Source organism: Crinia signifera, chromosome 8 (assembly GCF_055691185.1).
Source record: "Crinia signifera chromosome 8, ASM5569118v1, whole genome shotgun sequence".
In the NCBI taxonomy this organism is placed as follows: Eukaryota; Metazoa; Chordata; class Amphibia; order Anura; family Myobatrachidae; genus Crinia; species Crinia signifera.
In genome coordinates, this window is record NC_139224.1 from 36,217,893 (window position 1) to 36,237,507 (window position 19,615).

General features: G+C 42.2%; 1 protein-coding gene across 2 annotated transcripts in view; it reads left to right on the forward strand.

Annotated features, from left to right (window-relative positions):
• HRH1 (histamine receptor H1) overlaps positions 1 to 18,334 on the forward strand; it is a 165,108-nt gene extending 146,774 nt beyond the window's left edge. Inside the window, exons 2-3 of one of the 2 annotated variants that reach the window (XM_083156154.1) lie at positions 9,107 to 9,212; positions 11,782 to 18,334. In XM_083156154.1, coding sequence (XP_083012280.1) covers positions 11,888 to 13,378 — 1,491 coding nt within the window. In that variant the 5' untranslated portion in view covers positions 9,107 to 9,212; positions 11,782 to 11,887 and the 3' untranslated portion in view covers positions 13,379 to 18,334. The remainder of the gene's footprint in view (positions 1 to 9,106; positions 9,213 to 11,781) is intronic. The other variant, XM_083156153.1, reaches the window with a different exon arrangement.
• The last annotated feature ends 1,281 nt before the right edge of the window (positions 18,335 to 19,615 follow it).

The following is a 19,615-nucleotide window of genomic DNA, read 5'->3' on the forward strand; positions in this document are numbered from 1 at the left end:
AGGCCTTAGATTATTGGGGTGGAATGTGAGAGGTTTAAATAAAAAAATTAAAAGAGCTCTGGTCCTATCACAGGTTAAATTATAGAAAGCTGACATTATATTTCTCTCTGAAACCCATCTTACTGGAAGTAAAATATTGGCTCTTAAGAAACCTTGGGTGGTTCACTCCACATTCTCTCAAAATGCTAGAGGTGTCTCGGTTATGATTAAAAAGACTGTTACTTTCCACTTGGAACACAGTTCGATCAATATGGAAGATGTGTTCTTAAGGCCTTTATTAACTCCACGTTGATGAATATTATCGTCCTATATATACCTCCGCCCTATAATAACGACATTTTGAAACAAGTAATGGCTTTTATTGCCCTATCTACTAATACTCCGACTATATGCTTAGGTGATTATAATAATGTTATGGATAGTGTCCTAGATAGATGGAAAACTTTACCACGTAATGACCCTCGGACACTATCTATGACTTCTTTCCCTAGACTAATATCAGAATTAGGCCTGATAGATATATGGAGATTTCGATATCCCCAGGACACTCAGTGCTCCTGCTATTCAGCGACATTTGGTACATTCTCTTGAATTGATATGGACCTTATATCCCCTGATTTAACACCTAAAGTTCTGACAGTCAAGTATTTATCCAAGAGGATCTCAGATCATTCGTCTATCCTGTTAGCCTTGGATAACTTAGTCCCCCAAGGTCCAGGTTTAGGAAACTAAACCCTTTTTGGTTATCCTTAATGGGGGAAGGAGATGAATTGATAAGCAAATGGGAAGATTTTCAAATATTTATTAGTTCTTATTCTGATCCATTGATAAAATATGATGCTTTTAAGGCTTCAGTTCGGGGTGCTCTACTTAAAAAAGTTGCTAAAATATAAAAAGAGTAGTAGAGAGGAGGAGAAGAACATTGACAGTCAATGTCATCAGTTAGAATCCATATATCTTATATCCAGGTCCCTGTCGGACCATACTAGATGGATTCAGACTAGAAGGAAATGGACCGATTTTCTGTTGGATAAATCTAAGAGAAGGATTTTATTTTCAAGACATAATCCCTACTCACAAGCCGATATGGGGGGCAGCTACTTGGCCTCCCTCTCCCGAGGGGATTGGAATAGCAATACTGTGAGCAGATCCACAATTAAGAGGGAAGTGTCAGGTTCTGGGTCTGCTGTGTTCCCGACCCTGACCGTGGTGGACCAGTGGAGGGCGCTGTGTAGCGGAAGGCCGGAGGCCTGATGAATGACATGCACAGAGGCACTGCCTTGCGTACCAGAGTGTTGGCTGAAACCAGAAACAGAGGCGCGGAGTCTAACCTGCCAGCGGTATTCACCAGAGACCCCCGCAAGGGGATATGGACTTCGCTGCGTCTGACAGGCAGGTCGCGGCCCTCTGCCCTGGTCCTCTGGACGTAGGCGGAGAGTGGTAGTGATATTGGAGACACTGAGAATTGGAATAGTCTCTGGAGGGCACAGTGTGAAAGTGTCAACACTGATGTCGACAGCAGGGTCGATGAGATCACTCAACTGCACAATGGTTATTTTGCAGGAGGCTTCTGGAGATGGTATGCCAGGTAAAGATGGTAACAGGAGTAATACTCGACTGCAGAGTGGAATAGCAGGAGTCTTCTGGAGATGACAAACCAGGTAGTATGCAGGAAACTGCGAGAGGTACACGGGGAGACCGGATAACCAGGAGCCTTTGGAAACAGCTGAACACAGGAGGGACTGAGGTCAGATGAACACATATTCAAGGCGATGACTGTGAGTTAGAAGCCGGAATATATCCCCCTTGCTGCGCACTGATTGGTTAGCGTCAGCAGCACCAATCAGTCCAGGGAAAGAGTGAGTACACCTGAGAGGTGTGCAGGTGTGTGGGTCAGAGGTCACCCTGGCTGGACCGCGGGATTGGACCCTCTGGTCAGCTGAGCGCATGTGTCATGGCGGCGCCCATGACGCGCGGGCTCCAGCGTGCCGGCATGTCGATTGCACGGGTCAACACCAGCCAAACATGGGACATCTCGCCAGGCGCTGACAGCTACCAGAGGCCTTACTCTCACCGCTGACCACCGGGAAGGTAATGGACGTGGTCTCAGACGGGGCTGAGACCCACGGTTTGTGACAGTACCCCCCCCTTTTAGGGTGGGCACCGAACACCCTTTAGGCTTGGACGGGTTCTCTTCGTGAAATACTTTGATTAGTCGGGGGGCATGTACATCTTCTGCATCTGCCCAACTCCTCTCCTCAGGACCATATCCTCTCCAATCAACGAGATATTGGAGATGCCCATACCTCCGACGAGAATCAACAATTTTATTAATCTCGAATTCTACTCCCCTGCTGGTTTGAACTTTGGGTAGTGAGGGTGAGGAAGTATGGAAGCGATTCAGGATGAGAGGACGTAACAAAGAGATGTGAAATGAGTTGGGGATGCGTAAAGATTTGGGCAACTTCAGTTTGTATGCGACAGGATTGATCCTTTGTAGAACCGTATAGGGACCAATGAATCTGGGAGCAAATTTCATAGAGGGAACTCTCAGTCTGAGATTCCGTGTGGAAAGCCACACTCTATCTCCTGGGTGCAACTCAGGAACAGCTCTTCTCTTGCAATCTGCAAAGAATTTATACCTTGTTGAGGCTTTCGTGATGTTGGAATGAACCTCTCGCCAGATTTGAGAGAAATGGTTAATGGCTGCTGCGGCTGCAGGTACCTCTATCGCTGGTAACATTTCAAAATTGGGGGCCCGGGGGTTTTGTCCATAGACTATAAAGAAAGGGGAATGACCAGTGGTTGTGTGGTACCTGAAATTATGAGCAAATTCTGCCCACGGGAGGAGTCTCGACCAGTCATCTTGCGAGGATGATATATAAAGACGAAGGAAGGTCTCCAGATCTTGGTTCACCCTTTCTGTCTGACCGTTGGACTGGGGATGATAGCCTGAAGAAAACTTTAATTTGATTTGGAATGCATAAGACAGAGCTCTCCAGAACCGTGCCACAAATTGTACCCCCCGATCGGACACAATTTCGCTAGGCAAGCCATGACTTCTAAAGATATGCTGTACAAACAGCTGAGCCAGAGTGGGAGCGGACGGTAGGCCGGGTAATGGGATGAATCGGGCCATCTTGGAAAATCTGTCAACTATTACCCATATGGTGTTGTACTCTTGGGATTTGGGTAAGTCACAGATAAAGTCCATTGAGATGTGAGTCCAGGGACGAGATGGAACGGACAGAGGATGGAGCTGGCCGGCTGGGGCTTGTCGGGATACTTTGTGCTGTGCACATTCTGGACATGATGCCACGAACTCTTTTACTTCTTTGCCAATCTGCGGCCACCAATAGGATCTCTGAAGAATTTTTAATGTCCCTTGAGCGCCAGGATGCCCAGAGAATAATGACTTGTGAGCCCAGGAAAGAAGCTTCTGACGTAATTCAGTGGGAACGAAGATTTTACCAGGAGGAGGCACAGGCGACACTTGAGTGGGAGCAAAGGCGATGGGGTCCAGAATGGGCCGATTTTCCTGTAGGTCAGAATCTTCTTGCATGGAACGTGATAAGGCATCCGCTTTCACATTCTGAGTGCCAGGACGGTATAACAACTTGAAAGAAAAACGAGAGAAAAACAAGGACCAACGAGCCTGTCGGGGGTTCATACACTGGGCAGACTGGAGGTACAGGAGGTTTTTATGATCTGTGAAGATCGTCACGGGAAACTTAGCACCTTCTAAAAGATATCTCCATTCTTCGAGAGCTAATTTGATGGCCAGTAATTCTTGGTCTCCAATGGAGTAATTTCTTTCTGCTGGAAGAAACTTGCGAGAGAAGAACCCACAGGGGTGGAGTTTTTCATCACTGTTCTTTTGAGATAGTACAGCACCGACTCCTATGTGAGAGGCATCTACCTCAAGAAAAAAGGGTTTGTCGACATCAGGCTGGGACAGGATAGGAGCAGTGACAAAAGCTTGTTTTAAAAACTGGAAGGCTGCGATGGCTTCTGAGGGCCAGTTGGCTGGATTAGCCCCTTTTTTTGTGAGTGCGGTGATGGGTGCAATCAGCGTGGAGAAGCCTCGAATGAATTTCCTGTAGTAGTTGGAAAACCCTATGAAGCGTTGGACTGCTTTGAGGGAAGTGGGTTGTGACCACCCATTAATAGCCTCTAACTTCTCTGGATCCATACGTAGGTCGAACCCAGAAATGATGTATCCGAGGAAGGGCACAGAAGGGACTTCGAAAGTACATTTGGAGATTTTGCCATACAGTTTGTTTCTGCGAAGACGAGACAATACTTCCTTGACCTGAGTTCGATGAGAGGATAAGTCTTTTGAAAAAATGAGGATGTCATCGAGGTATACCACAAGGCAAACGTAGAGCATGTCCCTAAAGACCTCGTTTACAAATTGCTGGAATACTGCTGGGGCATTACAAAGACCGAAAGGCATTACCAGGTACTCGTAATGACCATCCCGGGTGTTAAATGCGGTCTTCCACTCGTCACCTTCACGGATTCTTATTAAGTTGTATGCCCCACGGAGATCCAATTTGGTGAAGACTTGGGCACCTCGCACTCGGTCAAAAAGTTCTGTAATAAGAGGAAGGGGGTAACTGTTCTTGACTGTGATACTGTTTAAACCCCGGTAATCGATGCACGGGCGGAGGCCTCCATCTTTTTTCTTTACAAAAAAGAAACCTGCGCCTGCTGGTGAACTTGAGCGCCGGATGAAGCCTTTCTGAAGATTCTCTTGTATGTATGCCGACATGGCTTGTGTCTCAGGAACGGACAATGGGTAAGTTCGACCTTTAGGGGGGAATTTCTCTGAGAGAAGGTCAATTTTACAGTCCCAATCACGATGAGGAGGAAGAGTATCAGCGGACTGCTCGCAGAACACATCAGCAAATTCACTATAGACTTCAGGGAGGCCAGGAAGAATTTTTACATTGGCTGAACGAGTGGGCACCACTGACTTGATACACTGCTGTTGGCAATGAGAACTCCATTGCTCGATCTGTAGCGTCTTCCAATTGATGTTTGGGTTATGAAGACGAAACCAGGGAAGACCAAGGACGATTTCATAAGAAGATTTGGGAATAACGAGAAATTTGATCTGTTCCTGGTGCAGCATGCCGACTCTGAGGGTGAGGAGACTGGTACAGAAGCGAACCTCACTGCCTGGGATTCTGCTGCCGTCAACTGCTGTCACAGCTAGGTGTGGAACTAATGGTTCCATTGGAATCTTCAGTTTAGTAACCAGGTCTTGAGAAATAAAGTTCCCGGCCGAGCCGGAGTCTGCCAGGGCGGTACTGGAATGGGTACCAGTAGGGGTATCCAAAGATACGGGTAAGACAAAGTCATATTCTGGAGGAGATTTTGCCACTTGACCCAACCTGACTCCTCCCTTGCAGGTTAGGCCCGGTCGTTTCCCGAACGCTCGGGACAATTGTTAATGAAATGGCTAGGAGCAGCACAATATATGCACAGGCGATTGCGCTGCCTACGGGTGCGTTCTTCGGGAGTCAGTCGTGATCTACCCACTTGCATTGGTTCTTCACGCGTAGGAGACTCAGAACGAATCTTGGGAGAAACTTTGGGAATTACCTTCTTGTGTTTTTCTAGTCCTCTCTCACGAAGACGTAGATCAATCTTGACACATAGAGATATGAGATCTTCCAAGGGGGTAGGAAGGTCGCGAGATGCCAGCTCATCTTTGATCCGGTCAGAAACTCCTAACCAGAAGGCAGCTGTCAGGGCTTCATTGTTCCACTGTAATTCAGACTCGAGAGTTTGAAAGTGGATTACATACTGCCCCATGGGGCGGGACCCTTGCTTAACCTGGAGGATGTCGGTAGCTGCTGACACGGGTCGACCTGGCAAGTCGAATATGCGGCGGAAGGTCAGGAGGAATTGGTCATAGTCTGTCAGCAGAGGATCTGCTTTTTCCCATAAGGGTGATACCCACTTCAGGGCCGAGCCAGTTAATAATGACACCATGTATGCGATTTTAATTCTGGCCGTAGGAAAGTTATGAGGAACCAATTCGAACTGAATTTGGCACTGGTTGATAAACCCTCTGCAGGTCTTGGGGTCACCATCGTATTTGGTGGGTGCTGGCAGGTGGAGACGGGATGATAAAGCTGGTGTTGCTGATCTTACGGTAGTGGTTGACACAGAAGTCGACAGGGACTGTTGCAGGGTGTCCAACCGACTGGATACATCTTGTAAGAATTTAATCACCTGCTGCTGAGTAGCTTCTTGGGTCTCCATTCTGGCAGCAACATTTTGAAGAACCGCTGGTCCCACACTTGGGTCTTGGGCCGAGTCCATCGGCCTTGAATATACTGTCAGGTTCTGGGTCTGCTGTGTTCCCGACCCTGACCGTGGTGGACCAGTGGAGGGCGCTGTGTAGCGGAAGGCCGGAGGCCTGATGAATGACATGCACAGAGGCACTGCCTTGCGTACCAGAGTGTTGGCTGAAACCAGAAACAGAGGCGCGGAGTCTAACCTGCCAGCGGTATTCACCAGAGACCCCCGCAAGGGGATATGGACTTCGCTGCGTCTGACAGGCAGGTCGCGGCCCTCTGCCCTGGTCCTCTGGACGTAGGCGGAGAGTGGTAGTGATATTGGAGACACTGAGAATTGGAATAGTCTCTGGAGGGCACAGTGTGAAAGTGTCAACACTGATGTCGACAGCAGGGTCGATGAGATCACTCAACTGCACGATGGTTATTTTGCAGGAGGCTTCTGGAGATGGTATGCCAGGTAAAGATGGTAACAGGAGTAATACTCGACTGCAGAGTGGAATAGCAGGAGTCTTCTGGAGATGACAAACCAGGTAGTATGCAGGAAACTGCGAGAGGTACACGGGGAGACCGGATAACCAGGAGCCTTTGGAAACAGCTGAACACAGGAGGGACTGAGGTCAGATGAACACATATTCAAGGCGATGACTGTGAGTTAGAAGCCGGAATATATCCCCCTTGCTGCGCACTGATTGGTTAGCGTCAGCAGCACCAATCAGTCCAGGGAAAGAGTGAGTACACCTGAGAGGTGTGCAGGTGTGTGGGTCAGAGGTCACCCTGGCTGGACCGCGGGATTGGACCCTCTGGTCAGCTGAGCGCATGTGTCATGGCGGCGCCCATGACGCGCGGGCTCCAGCGTGCCGGCATGACGATTGCACGGGTCAACACCAGCCAAACATGGGACATCTCGCCAGGCGCTGACAGCTACCAGAGGCCTTACTCTCACCGCTGACCACCGGGAAGGTAATGGACGTGGTCTCAGACGGGGCTGAGACCCACGGTTTGTGACAGGAAGTTTACAGTATTCTGTGCCTGATATCACGTAGGTATTCTTTACATACTATAATAATGCATATGCTTCTAGGACAACATATACAACCTCCCAATTGGATAACTACCTCTAGCAAGTATATATGCCCACCCTGTCCCCTGATTATGTAGCCTTATTGGAATCCCCATTAACTACAGAAGAGGTGGAATTTGCTATTGCATCTACTCCCAATAATAAAGCCCCTGGTTGCGATGGCCTCCCAATAGAAATATGTATATAAAGAAATTTATACCCACTATCTGTTAGATTTATGTAATCATTTATTTAATCATTTATTTTTTCTGATTCCTATCGACCTATTTCTTTATTATCCACCGACGTAAAAAATGTTGCTAAAATTTTGGCTGTTAGATTGAACACAGTGATTAAGTCAATTGTTCACGGAGATCAAACTGGATTCATGCCAGGGCGTTGCACCAGATAGAATCTCAGGGGATTGTTTTGTCATTTACAGATGGGAAAAAGTGCAGGGTCGGGGCCGGCAGTTGTGTCACTAGACGCAACCAAAGCCTTCGACTCAGTATTTATGGAAAGTGTTAGATAGATTTTCATTTGGCCCCAATTTCATAAAATGGGTAAAACTGTTGTACACTGCACCAGTAGCTCCTATCTCAGTTAACGGATATACCACTATGCCTGTTCCTTTGAAGCGTGGTACACGTCGGGGGTGCCCTCTATCCCCAGCCTTATTTGCACTAGCACTTGAACCACTGGCTAGTTATATCCGTACATCTTCTGAGATTGAGGGTCTCCGATTGGGTATTGTCTGTGATACTATATCATTATATGCAGATGATATGCTTTTATTTTTGCGAGAAGTAAATAATTCATTACCTTCCATTCTGAGGATAATTGATTTTTTTGGGGTATTCTAAGGTTTGTGCATAAATTATATCCTACCCATCTCGGGTAATATTCCGTACAATATAGCCCTTTCTGTCCATTGCAGTGGACGTTACAATTTAAATACCTGGGGGTTTGAATTACTTCCAATTCTAACGATTTTGTTTCTCAAAATATCGACCCTGTAACACAGGAGTTTAAATCCAAGACACATCTTTGGAAGAAGTTACCCCTATTCAGCCTAAATATTTATATTTAATGCAACATTCACCTGTGTATATACCCAAAAAAGTGTTCACAACCATAGATAGTGTTATATCCTCTTTTATTTGGGGAGGCGGAATCCCAAGAGTGTACCTACGGGCTTTGGTTAAATCTAAAGAGGATGGGGTTCTATGTCTTTTGAATTTACGGGTATATTACGGGTATATTATATACCACTGTGGTATAATCCTTCTTTATTTTATCCTTTTGGATAAAAGCTGGGGTCTGGTTGGTGAAGCAGCTGTGTATACAGGGAACCTTTAAAACATTTGATCAATTGATACTCGATTTTGATATTTCTAATAGGTCTATAGGTATTTACAACTGGCAGTGCCACTCAGACCCAGTTTGGGAGAGCCCATATGGACATTTTGATATCCCCGATAAAAACCCTTTTACTACGGCTAGAATCCAGGGGACAAATCTCCAGAATCTATGGCAAACTCAATAGCCAAAGTAACCTACATATATTTGATTCACTTAAAGATAGATGGGAAACAGATTTTAGGGATTTTTCTGATGAACAATGTACCCAAATATTGAGCTCTACTAGGTATACTACCCCCTGTGTTCGATATCAACAGATACATTTTTACATCCCACATAGGATTGACCATACTCCTATGTCTCTTCATAGAGCAAATTTGAGATCTAAATCCACCTGTCCAAAATTTAGAATGGAGGGAGCAGACTTCTGGCATGTATCATGGTCCTGTCCGCCAATATATACTTATTGGTCAAAGGTATGGAGAGATACTGTATTGTAAATAAGGAACTGTCCCTTCCTGTATATTCAGCTCGTCTATGTATATTTGGAATAGATTTAGAAGAGTCACACTCTTTAACAATATATCTTTATGTCCTATGCCTCATTACTTTGGCCAAAGTCCTGATAGCTAGAAAATGGCTGGCTCCGTAATCACCCAATATTTACCACTGGAGGGCATTAGTCAATGAGGTACCTGCACATAAAAGAGTTATGTATAAGAGTAGAGGCTCATATCAAAACTATTTAAAAAAAAAAATGGGATAGATGGTACATATCTATGATGGGAACAGATACCCCTTCCTCCCGATTATAATCCAGGCAATTTGATACGCTAGATGTACAAGGCCTTAATAATCCAACCAAGAGGCGGTTTGACGTCATATAAGGTCCCAGTAATAGATATGGGTCTAATGCTTATATGATTGGAAATTGTGTATATAGTATGGGTATCTGCGAGTCCATGAGCATATAAGTGAGAGAAAAGAATAATAAATATATCAAGATATAACGGTTCAAAAAGAAATAGGGATAATATGATACTAATTAGAGTTTAAACTCAAAGGGGAGATATATTTTTTTTTCTCTATGTATAATTTTTTTGTTTCTTGTTTTGTTTTTGGTTGTTGTTGTTTTTTTTAACTGATGACATCAACCTTTTTCTCTTTGCTCACTTTTTTTTACTACAAAAGAGACCAGGGAAAAGGTGGAGACTGGCTATATATAAGAATAGATATATACACCTATAGGAATAATAGTAAATTCATACACAGTGCACCCACAAATTGACACCAATTGTAACATACACGATAACTATGAAAAATGTATATTAAACCTCTCACTGAGAAACGTTTTTTTTTTTTTTTTTTAACTACGGGAGTAATTAAGATTCCCTTATATTATTTTATTTCCAATCACTGAGCATGCATTAAATTAAATTAAAAATTTGTTTGTTTTTTTGTTTATAAAGGTCATTTACAAGTATAACTATAGGAAATTTAAGGAACACACCAACACGATACATGAGTATACTATAAGAATGAATTATCCAAAATGTATATGTTCCTTAGATATTAGTCCAGACTTCAACAGATGTTTTTTTTTTCTTCTTGTTAAATTGATGTTATCAAGTATGACATGTATTATAATAATGAACGTAAAATTATGAATTGTATTATCAAATTTCAAAATGTGTAACTATGAGAAAAATTATCAATAAAAACTAACTAATTTAAAAAAAAGAGAGACAATAACAGAAGTCATGGCACTGTATTGCGGGGTGCGACTTAATGTTACACTTGTGTCATTAAGCCCCATCCATTCCTGTGGACCCAAGATATCTGCTGAGATCCCCATTTTCAATTGTGAAAGCAGCCCCCACAGCAGGGATGCTTTAAGAGAGGAGGAGGTCCGTGTGCAGCCCCTCCTCTCTGCCGGGAGAAGCGCCTGCTGCCTAGCGCAGTAGAGTCTGAGCACTAGAGTGCTCAGACTCTAACGCGCATGTGTAAAATGACAAAGCATGTACTGTGAACTGTGCTCCTGGGCAAAATCATGTTGCACTGCAAGTTGGGGACAGAGGCGAATTTCCCATTAAGCACATGAGGCACATGCCTAGAGGCGGGACTTGTTGGGGGGCAGCACTTTGATGCTTTCTTTATTACCGTCAATCTGAAAGTTACCAGTAACAATAAAAATTTTACTGTTCTATACACTATAAAAATAGGACATGGAGTGACTGCCCCCTATAAGTTGTCCTACTTTACAAATATGTGTACATAATAAAAATAAAACACAATGTCACAGTGCATGTCATTGTAATTTTTATATCAAGTTGACAATCATTAAATGAGGGCCTATGACCAATTGAAATGATAAAATTGGCCAGTGGGGGGCAGCCATTACAGTTAAACTAAGGGGCACCATGACCCATAAATTTGCCACGGAGGCAGATGTAACAAGTGCAGAGCATACGATTTGAGAGGGGCACATCTAAGCACACAAAACTAAATTGCAGTGCAAGATCAAGCTGTCTAACAGTTATAGGCTACATGCAAAAGCAACCCTATTTACCCAGCACAGAAAAATATAAATGTATTTACCAATCAGAATCAGAGCTTTAGAAGCAACATGTCATCAAATTAAAACCATAAACTCAAAATATATTTGTCACTGTCGGAAATGTGACTTGATTACTGTAACTGATGTGATGTGATCCGTTCAATAAAATGTTGATTTAAAAAACAAAACAATAAAAAACAAACTCACTCATTGTTATGGAAAAGACGAACACCAATAGGAAATCTGTTTTCTAATTAAAACAAGACCTACAATTTATTATTTAAATTAATTTTTATTCTTTTAACAAATTACTTAATGCATAATAAACTGTCTAATACCCTCAATATAACATTATTGGTATAACATTATCAGTGTATCATTCGTTACAAGCTGGAATTATTTATTGCATCTTCTTGAAGCAAGGCGTATATATTGGTATTTACTCATCTGATCACAATGAGTCATTGACTTGTTCATTTGTTTTACAGACCACAGCCTTAAGTCAGAAGAAAATATTCCCCAACGCCACACATATGTGACGCACCGCATCAAGAAAGTGCTGCCATATACTCCCCATCCCACTGCGTCAAGGGAATGATGTTGAGCCATAACCTGAGTCTAGCAAAGAATTTGACTGATATTCACTCTGCAAGCCTGGGCCTGGTGTTAGGGAGCATATCGTTTTTTACTGTGATCATGAACATTCTAGTCTTGTATGCTGTGAAAACAGAACGCAAGCTTCACACTGTTGGAAACCTCTACATTGTCAGCTTATCTATCGCTGATTTAATTGTGGGTGTAGCAGTTATGCCGCTAAACATTGTGTATCTCCTAAATCATGAATGGATCCTTGGAAGGCCAACATGTCTATTCTGGTTATCTATGGACTATGTTGCTAGCACAGCCTCCATCTTTAGCCTTTTCATTCTATGCATTGATCGATATCGCTCCATTCAGCAGCCACTCCAATATTTGAAGTATCGAACAAAGACCAGGGCTTCTGTGATGATTTCTGGGGCCTGGGTACTGTCATTGACTTGGATTATTCCTATTTTGGGCTGGCATGTATTCGCCAATGGTGGAACTAGATCAGTACCAGAAACCATGTGTGAAACAGAGTTTCATAAAGTGACTTGGTTTAAAGTTCTCACAGCCATACTGAATTTCTATATTCCATCTTTGCTTATGTTGTGGTTCTATGCTAAGATTTACAAGGCTGTGAGAGAACATTATCAACATCGAGAGATGATTAATGGCTCTTTCCAACTGTTCTATGACAGTAAGCTTGTTCGGAAGGTCAAGGTGCTCAAGAAAGCAAAGGACTGTGCAAAGTCACAATGTACTAATGGAAATCTTATGGTTCCAGATACAAACTTTCACAGTCATTACACGGCAGTTTCTAATGTGTTCGCTCAAGAAAACATTTCACAGAGACATTTCCAAATTGAAGACTTTGAGACTCAACAGAGGTTTAGCCCATGTGAAAATAAAGTTGTCAAGCTGCACTGCTTCCCGCTAACTATAATACAGGCAAATCCAGAAGAATGCAGAAACTATGTCACTGTTAACAGGAATACTATGAAAGAACAATGCCCAGAAAACCTGGAGGTGACAGACATTTCCGAAGAACACACATTTGCAGAGCCTGGTTCTTGCATCTTGGATTCAAGTCAAGTGGAAGAGAACAACATGGAGACCACAGAGAGTACCGAAACCTGGCTCTCAGGGAATTTCAGCTACCTGAAACATACATGGCAAAGGTTTCGCTCACATTCCAAGCAGCACATCCAAGGACTTCACATGAATAGAGAAAGGAAAGCAGCCAAGCAGTTGGGTTTTATCATGGCGGCATTTATGATGTGCTGGATCCCCTACTTTGTTCTTTTCATGGTCATAGCATTTTGCCAAGACTGTTTCAATCACAACTTTCACATGTTTACCATTTGGCTTGGCTATGTCAACTCAACTCTAAACCCTTTGATTTACCCACTGTGTAACGAGAATTTCAAAAAGACATTCAAGAAGATATTTCATGTCTGGCTACACTGTGGTACATGTAAAAAAGAAAAGTATAACAATAAATAAACTCACAAAGTTCTTGTTAAATCTTGGAAGATCTCTGTTACTTCCGCTTATTTAAAAGAACAAACATTAATTTAAAAAAGTTTTCCTTTTGTATGTTTCTTAGATATTACACTGTAAATGGACTGTGCTTATGATGTCTTATTTCCTGTTATATTTTTATAAATATGTTCATTGTAAATATAAACCAGGGAATGTCTCAGAAAATGGTTAATACACTGAATAAGAGTTGAGTGATAAAACAAAGTCATTTTCTGGCAAATGTTGACCCCATGAGGCACAAGAGAACAAGATGAATTCAAATTTGTAAATGTCTACTCGGTAAAGATATGAACTCAATGAATTCACTAAAGTGTAACAGATGCCAGACAGACAAAAAACTACATTCTGGCCAAACATGTTGTATATGTGTTTCTGTGTGCATTTGTGTAACAATTTAACAGCCAAGTTTATAGAACAAAACTATCAAGATTAAATTGGGGAAATTAAACTGAATTGAAACTTGCAACTTATCCATTTGTAAAAACTTTATAAAGGACTTTAACAGTTCAAATATTTATTGATTTTAATGGGTCAGTCTTTTTAGCCTATTGATGTATACGAACAAATTAAATCAATCATATTGCAGCTCAGAAAATGTTATCCAACGATGACTGCCCCGGATCACATTTGCAGTGATCGTCCAATCACAGTAACTAAGGCTTGCTGTTCTCTCTTGGGCAGCCTTGAAGTCTGTGAGCGTGGGTGTGGCAATTGTGATTGCATCATTGTGGCCACCCCCCCCCCCAGTGTGCAGTGCTGGTATTACAGGCACTAAACAGCGGGGGACAAATCACACCAAAAAGGACAATAGGCTGGGGCCCCTATCACATACATAGTAGAGAACACTTTGTTCCGGCCCCCACAAAGGTACATGCCCCCTGTTTTCTTTGCCATGCAGGATAATGTGCTTATACACTGCCACCCACTGCCTCTCCCTATCATCATCTGCATCCCTTGCCTTTTGTCGTCACTGTATTCCTCTATTTTTCATCCTTTCCCTGCAATATGCTGTCACCACCACTGCCTCTCCTTATCACCCATTGCCCCCCCCTCTCCTGCTTCCCTGCCTTCTGCTGTCAACCTATGCTTCCCACTGTCTTGTGCTGTCACCCTCTTCAGGTTAACCCACTGGTTCCCACTGCCCTTCTTACACCACTGTTTTACACTGTCACCCTCTGCCACCCCCTGCCTTATACTGTTACCCTCTGCCTCTCCCAGTGACCCACTGCTGTGTGGAATATTGTGAACTAGAGTTGGAGTGCAGGAGGGGGGTCACAATTATGTTTTTACACCTGAGAAAACTACTAACAAGTTCCTCCACTGAAACACATATACACACACTAGGATTTATTAAAATCCACCAACATGGGCAGAACATACAAAAACCTCACTCTGATAGTGTCTTGGTAGGAATTGAAACAAAGTCATCAGTGCTGTGAGGCAGCAATGCTAACCACTACACTAACCCTAGTACATTCAGTGGGTGTTATGGTTTCCAAAGGACAGGAACATACAAAGCATGTGAAGCCCTATGAATCAAGCACACATTACATTAAAAAAAGTGATTAAAAGTGATTTAAAAAAAGATGCCATGATATGTACCGAAACTTCTTATGACCTTATAATCACAAAACAAAATCTATCACAAGCAGAAAGACCTCATCAATAGCCGATAGGAAAATTATCACCATCTCCACCAATACCTTTGTTTTCTCTTGACATGCAACCGGATAAGACATCTCGCTCCACACCATCTGCAGTCTAGATTATTATGAAAATACATCAAAGGAAGTTTTTGGTAGTGCTAAGGTGGACTTGACCAAGTCATGTGCTATTGACTGCACACCCAATTTGGGCTCAGGTAACATACTGTATAGCTGAAAATGTGAAGCATCATCATTGCAATCTCCAATATGTGTGGTAGGGATGTGACTTCTGCTCAGAGGTCTACCGCTTTGAAATGTGTTTAGTTAAAATGTAAGGATATTGTGTTTTGTGCAATAGGAATATTTCACTTGGGAACAAAGTAAATTCTCTCTCCTACCTCCGCCTGGAAGAGGACCACTATGTATCTTATTTGCTTACTTTTGATAATCGCACCAGATAGTAAATGTGCTCTAAATAACTGTTTGATCATCAGGGAGCTTCAATAAATTTAACCAGATTAATTGTTGTTACAGATGGGTTAAGTTCGAGGAGACCCAGATGGGTGGATTCCCAGAAAAGTATCTTAATAAACAACTTATATATAACATAAATATGAATTTATTGTATACTTAGCTAAGGTCATTGGTTAATTCAGCAGATGTCCAATACAGCAAACTCAGGAGCCCATCCCACTGCGTATAGAGGCTGAGTTATTTCCATCATCAACTTGCTAATTTCATTTTGTGTACCAAATCACCCCGAAGGCAACATACTAAGGCACCTATTCGATATACAATGACTGTCGTCACCTCTTCTAAAGAATAACATGGTAATATAAGCAAAAAAATCAGAAGTGTTTTATACAGTATCATTGGCGTAAGTTCATCCCACTTGCCCAGAGGCACGATAAACATTGGTCTTCACACACACACACACACACACACACACACACATACATACATACATACATACCCAGGATTATAAACTGTAACCTGTCTCACTGGAGGCACACACCTTTCTGATAGAGCTTATTGCTGCTGCACTGTAAGTATGCAGGTTCTAATACAGGATGTGACACATTTAAATCATATGTTTAGAATAAAGAGAGTGGGATGTCTATTATCCTGCTAGGAGATGGAGTCAGCCACAGAAGTGATATCAACGGCTTTTAATTAACTGATTCAAACCTGCAGGGGAGGAGAGGTGCCCCCTTGGGAACAGTAGCCCGGCAGCAGGTGACTCCATTGCCTATCAGAGTTACGCCCCTGTAAAGTATGCAATACTTAACAATTAAACAGAGATTTATAATCTGGAGCATGGGACACAGCTGATGAAGATTATTTTATACTAGTAAAGTAACCAATTGGCACCCTCCTCTACTTGTTGGACTTCCTCCTGCTGCTGTCCTCTTCCTGTTCCGTTGTTCCCCCCCCCCCCCTCCATCCAGCAAAACTATCATGTTTACACTGAACACAGTTACAACATTCCTTTGAGATAAAATATGTGTGTACATAAATAACAATAGAAAACGCAATAGTTGTGCAGCACTTGGACTTTGGTTTTCAGGAGAAACACAAGTTTTCTATTTGTTTTCATATTTTATTATTTTTTCATCCTTTTACAGTACAAAGTTGAAGAATGTATTTCGCATGTTACTGCTTTTTGAAAAGATATGGAGTTAATATGTAAGATCTCTCTATGGTGAATTCATCTATTTTTTGCTTTTAATAAATAAATCTATGATCATTTGCATTTCTTAAATTGTCTCTGGTGCTCAGTCCAATCTGATATCTATCCAATTTCTTTTGAAATCCAGAACACCGATGATCATTGCCACACACACAGAACAATTGAGTAAGCGATCAGAGGGTTTACTCAATCACTCAATGTGGCCATGATCAGGGGTGTTCAGGGTCTGCGGCTCCGCATCCCGCCGCACCTCCACACTCTCTCCACACATGGTAAGTTTTTAAGTGACTGATTATTCTGGTTGGATGGAAACGGCCATATCATTTAAAAAATCTTACCGGGTGTACCTTAAGATTACAGAATCGCAGTCAAAAGGGAGTATTCAATGTAGGGTCAAGACTGTCGGGCTGGCCCGACAGCCGTAACCCTGTCCCGTTCTGGGCCGGCTCGACTGTGATTTTGCAGGCGGGATTCAATGTCCCGTCTGCAGAGTGCCAAGAAGGGGGCGTGGGCGTGAGAAGCGGCCAGAAATTGGAGAGCTGCGGCTGGGAGATCATCAATTCCCAGATGTTCTCGGTACAACGTGCCCGACTGCTTGTGAAGTCATGCATGTTCTGCCGAGATCACTGTTCAATGCCTTCGGGGAAGACAGCATTGAATAGGGCCCCACCGCCATTTCCCCCATCAGGAATGGCGGTGGGAGTTTGAATATCCCCCAGAGTATTAATTGTTACACTTCCAGTGTATAATTTTCTTCAAGGGGCTTTTCATTCCTCTGGTTATTTAATTAATTCACTCCCCGATGTGCTCCCATAGTTATCAGTCATCAGCAGTTCAGATAAAATGTTTAAACAAATAGACACATAAAATATCAATACCATTGACATTCCTAAATACTTACAAACAAGCTTATATATTGCTATATAGTACAAATAGAGTTGTTGTTTTCAATAATTGCGCCCTTTAATTGTCACATAATGCTGCCTATATGCAAAAGAAGAGAAACACCAGATCTCTTTAAGAAATTGGAAACAGGAATATTTTGCATATAACTGGTGCAGAATCTGACAAACCATGCCTTTTTGAAAACACACACAATTTATTTACATGCATGCAATACATAAAACTAACAAGTAAAAATACAATAAAAAATTCAATAGGAAATTCATGGGATAAGACACACACTTATTTGCAAGTATAAGGACTAGAAAATCCCAATATATGGGTATACCTCACCCTGGTTGCATGTTGCAGTGGGCTTTGCTGTTAAAAGCAAAAATGTAGAAGGGTCCGAACAATTAAGCTCGGCACCACTGCAAAAGGCTTATTCAAGTAAAGTCCAGGGCATCTGCGTCCATAAAGTGGCTGGTGCGTCCAAAGAAAGTGCTTTGAAAGTGCAGCCTGAAGGTGCTAACTCTGTGTATCAACGCGTTTCGGAGATATAATTCTCCTTCTTCAAGATTGAATGAGGGGCATAAGGTAACTGAACTCATATTTATACCCCTCTTGATTAGAGTCCTTTCCACCCTCCTTCTGTGGGATTTCCTGCTTTTTCACATATCGGAAGTCACCTGCGTTCCACCTGACGACTTCCGGTTGCGTTTCACTGTGCATGCGTCACTTCCGGTTCCCGGTTTAGCCGAACTTCCGTTTTCACGGTTAATCTGACGCTACTTTTGATTCCACATACATGTAAATATTATTTCTTTCGTCTCCAGATTCCAATCCACCATTTTTCTTTTGGGAAGGAATAGATCTTCCAGGCACCTGTCTCCTCATTCAATTAACCTGTGCCGTACTTTGTATTCTGGCATGGTCCATCCTTATACCGGGGGACAGGTAGCCTGATGTCTCCATTTATCCGGAATCATGTACATAAGGGGCAAGAAAAGGAGAATAAAGAGAAATTAAGATAAATACATTAAAAATTACACATAAAACACACACTATAAAATGCACAGTTACTCTAAAAACCATTTCAACTCAAAGTCTGCATTGTGTCCATTGGGAAATAAGGTGTCCAATTAAAATATCCATTTCATTTCGCATTTAGTGAGTCTACGCTCTACGTTTTTTAAGTATTTTTCCAATTTGTGCTGACTTGAATTCCTAAAAATCTTTTTATCCCACTTTCACATTTAATGTGCTGCTTTAGGAAATGTTCAGATAGGGGGTGGGATAGGCAGCCTTTCATTATATTATATATATGTTCAGTGGCTCGCAGTTTTAAATTCCTGGTAGTTTTTCCTATATATATCTTGCCACACTTGCATTCAAGCAGATATATAACATTACGTTATAAAATCGTTAATCTTGTATTTTTACCATCTACTTCAAAAAAAGTAGCCTTCTTTTTATAAAGTTCTTTATTAGTGCTTTTACGCATCAGGCATGACCTACATCTGTGGAAGCCTTTATTTCTTTCGCTACTCACTGATTTTTCTGGGAGAGCACTTTTTACCAGAAGGTTTTTTAAGGAGGATGCCCTCCTAATTATGAATCTTGGTCGATCTGGTAAAGCTACCCCCAGTACTGGGTCATCTTTTTGAATCTTCCAGTCGTTTCTAAATATGGTCTCTACTTTTTTGTGGTATGAACCATATTGGGGAAAAAATGCCCATTCTGTAAAGTAATTATCTTTTTGTTTGTTTTTGGGCTTTTCTTTTAGCAAATCTGTCCTATTAATATTCTCAACTTTTTCTTTTGAGTCAGCTAATAATTTTTTGGGTATCCTTTCTGTTCAAAACGTTGGTCTATTTCCACCAATTGTTCCTTCATATATTCACATTGGTGCAATTTCTCTTTAAACGTTTGTACTGACCCAATGGTATGTTGTTGTTTTTTTTTTCAATCATATAAGTT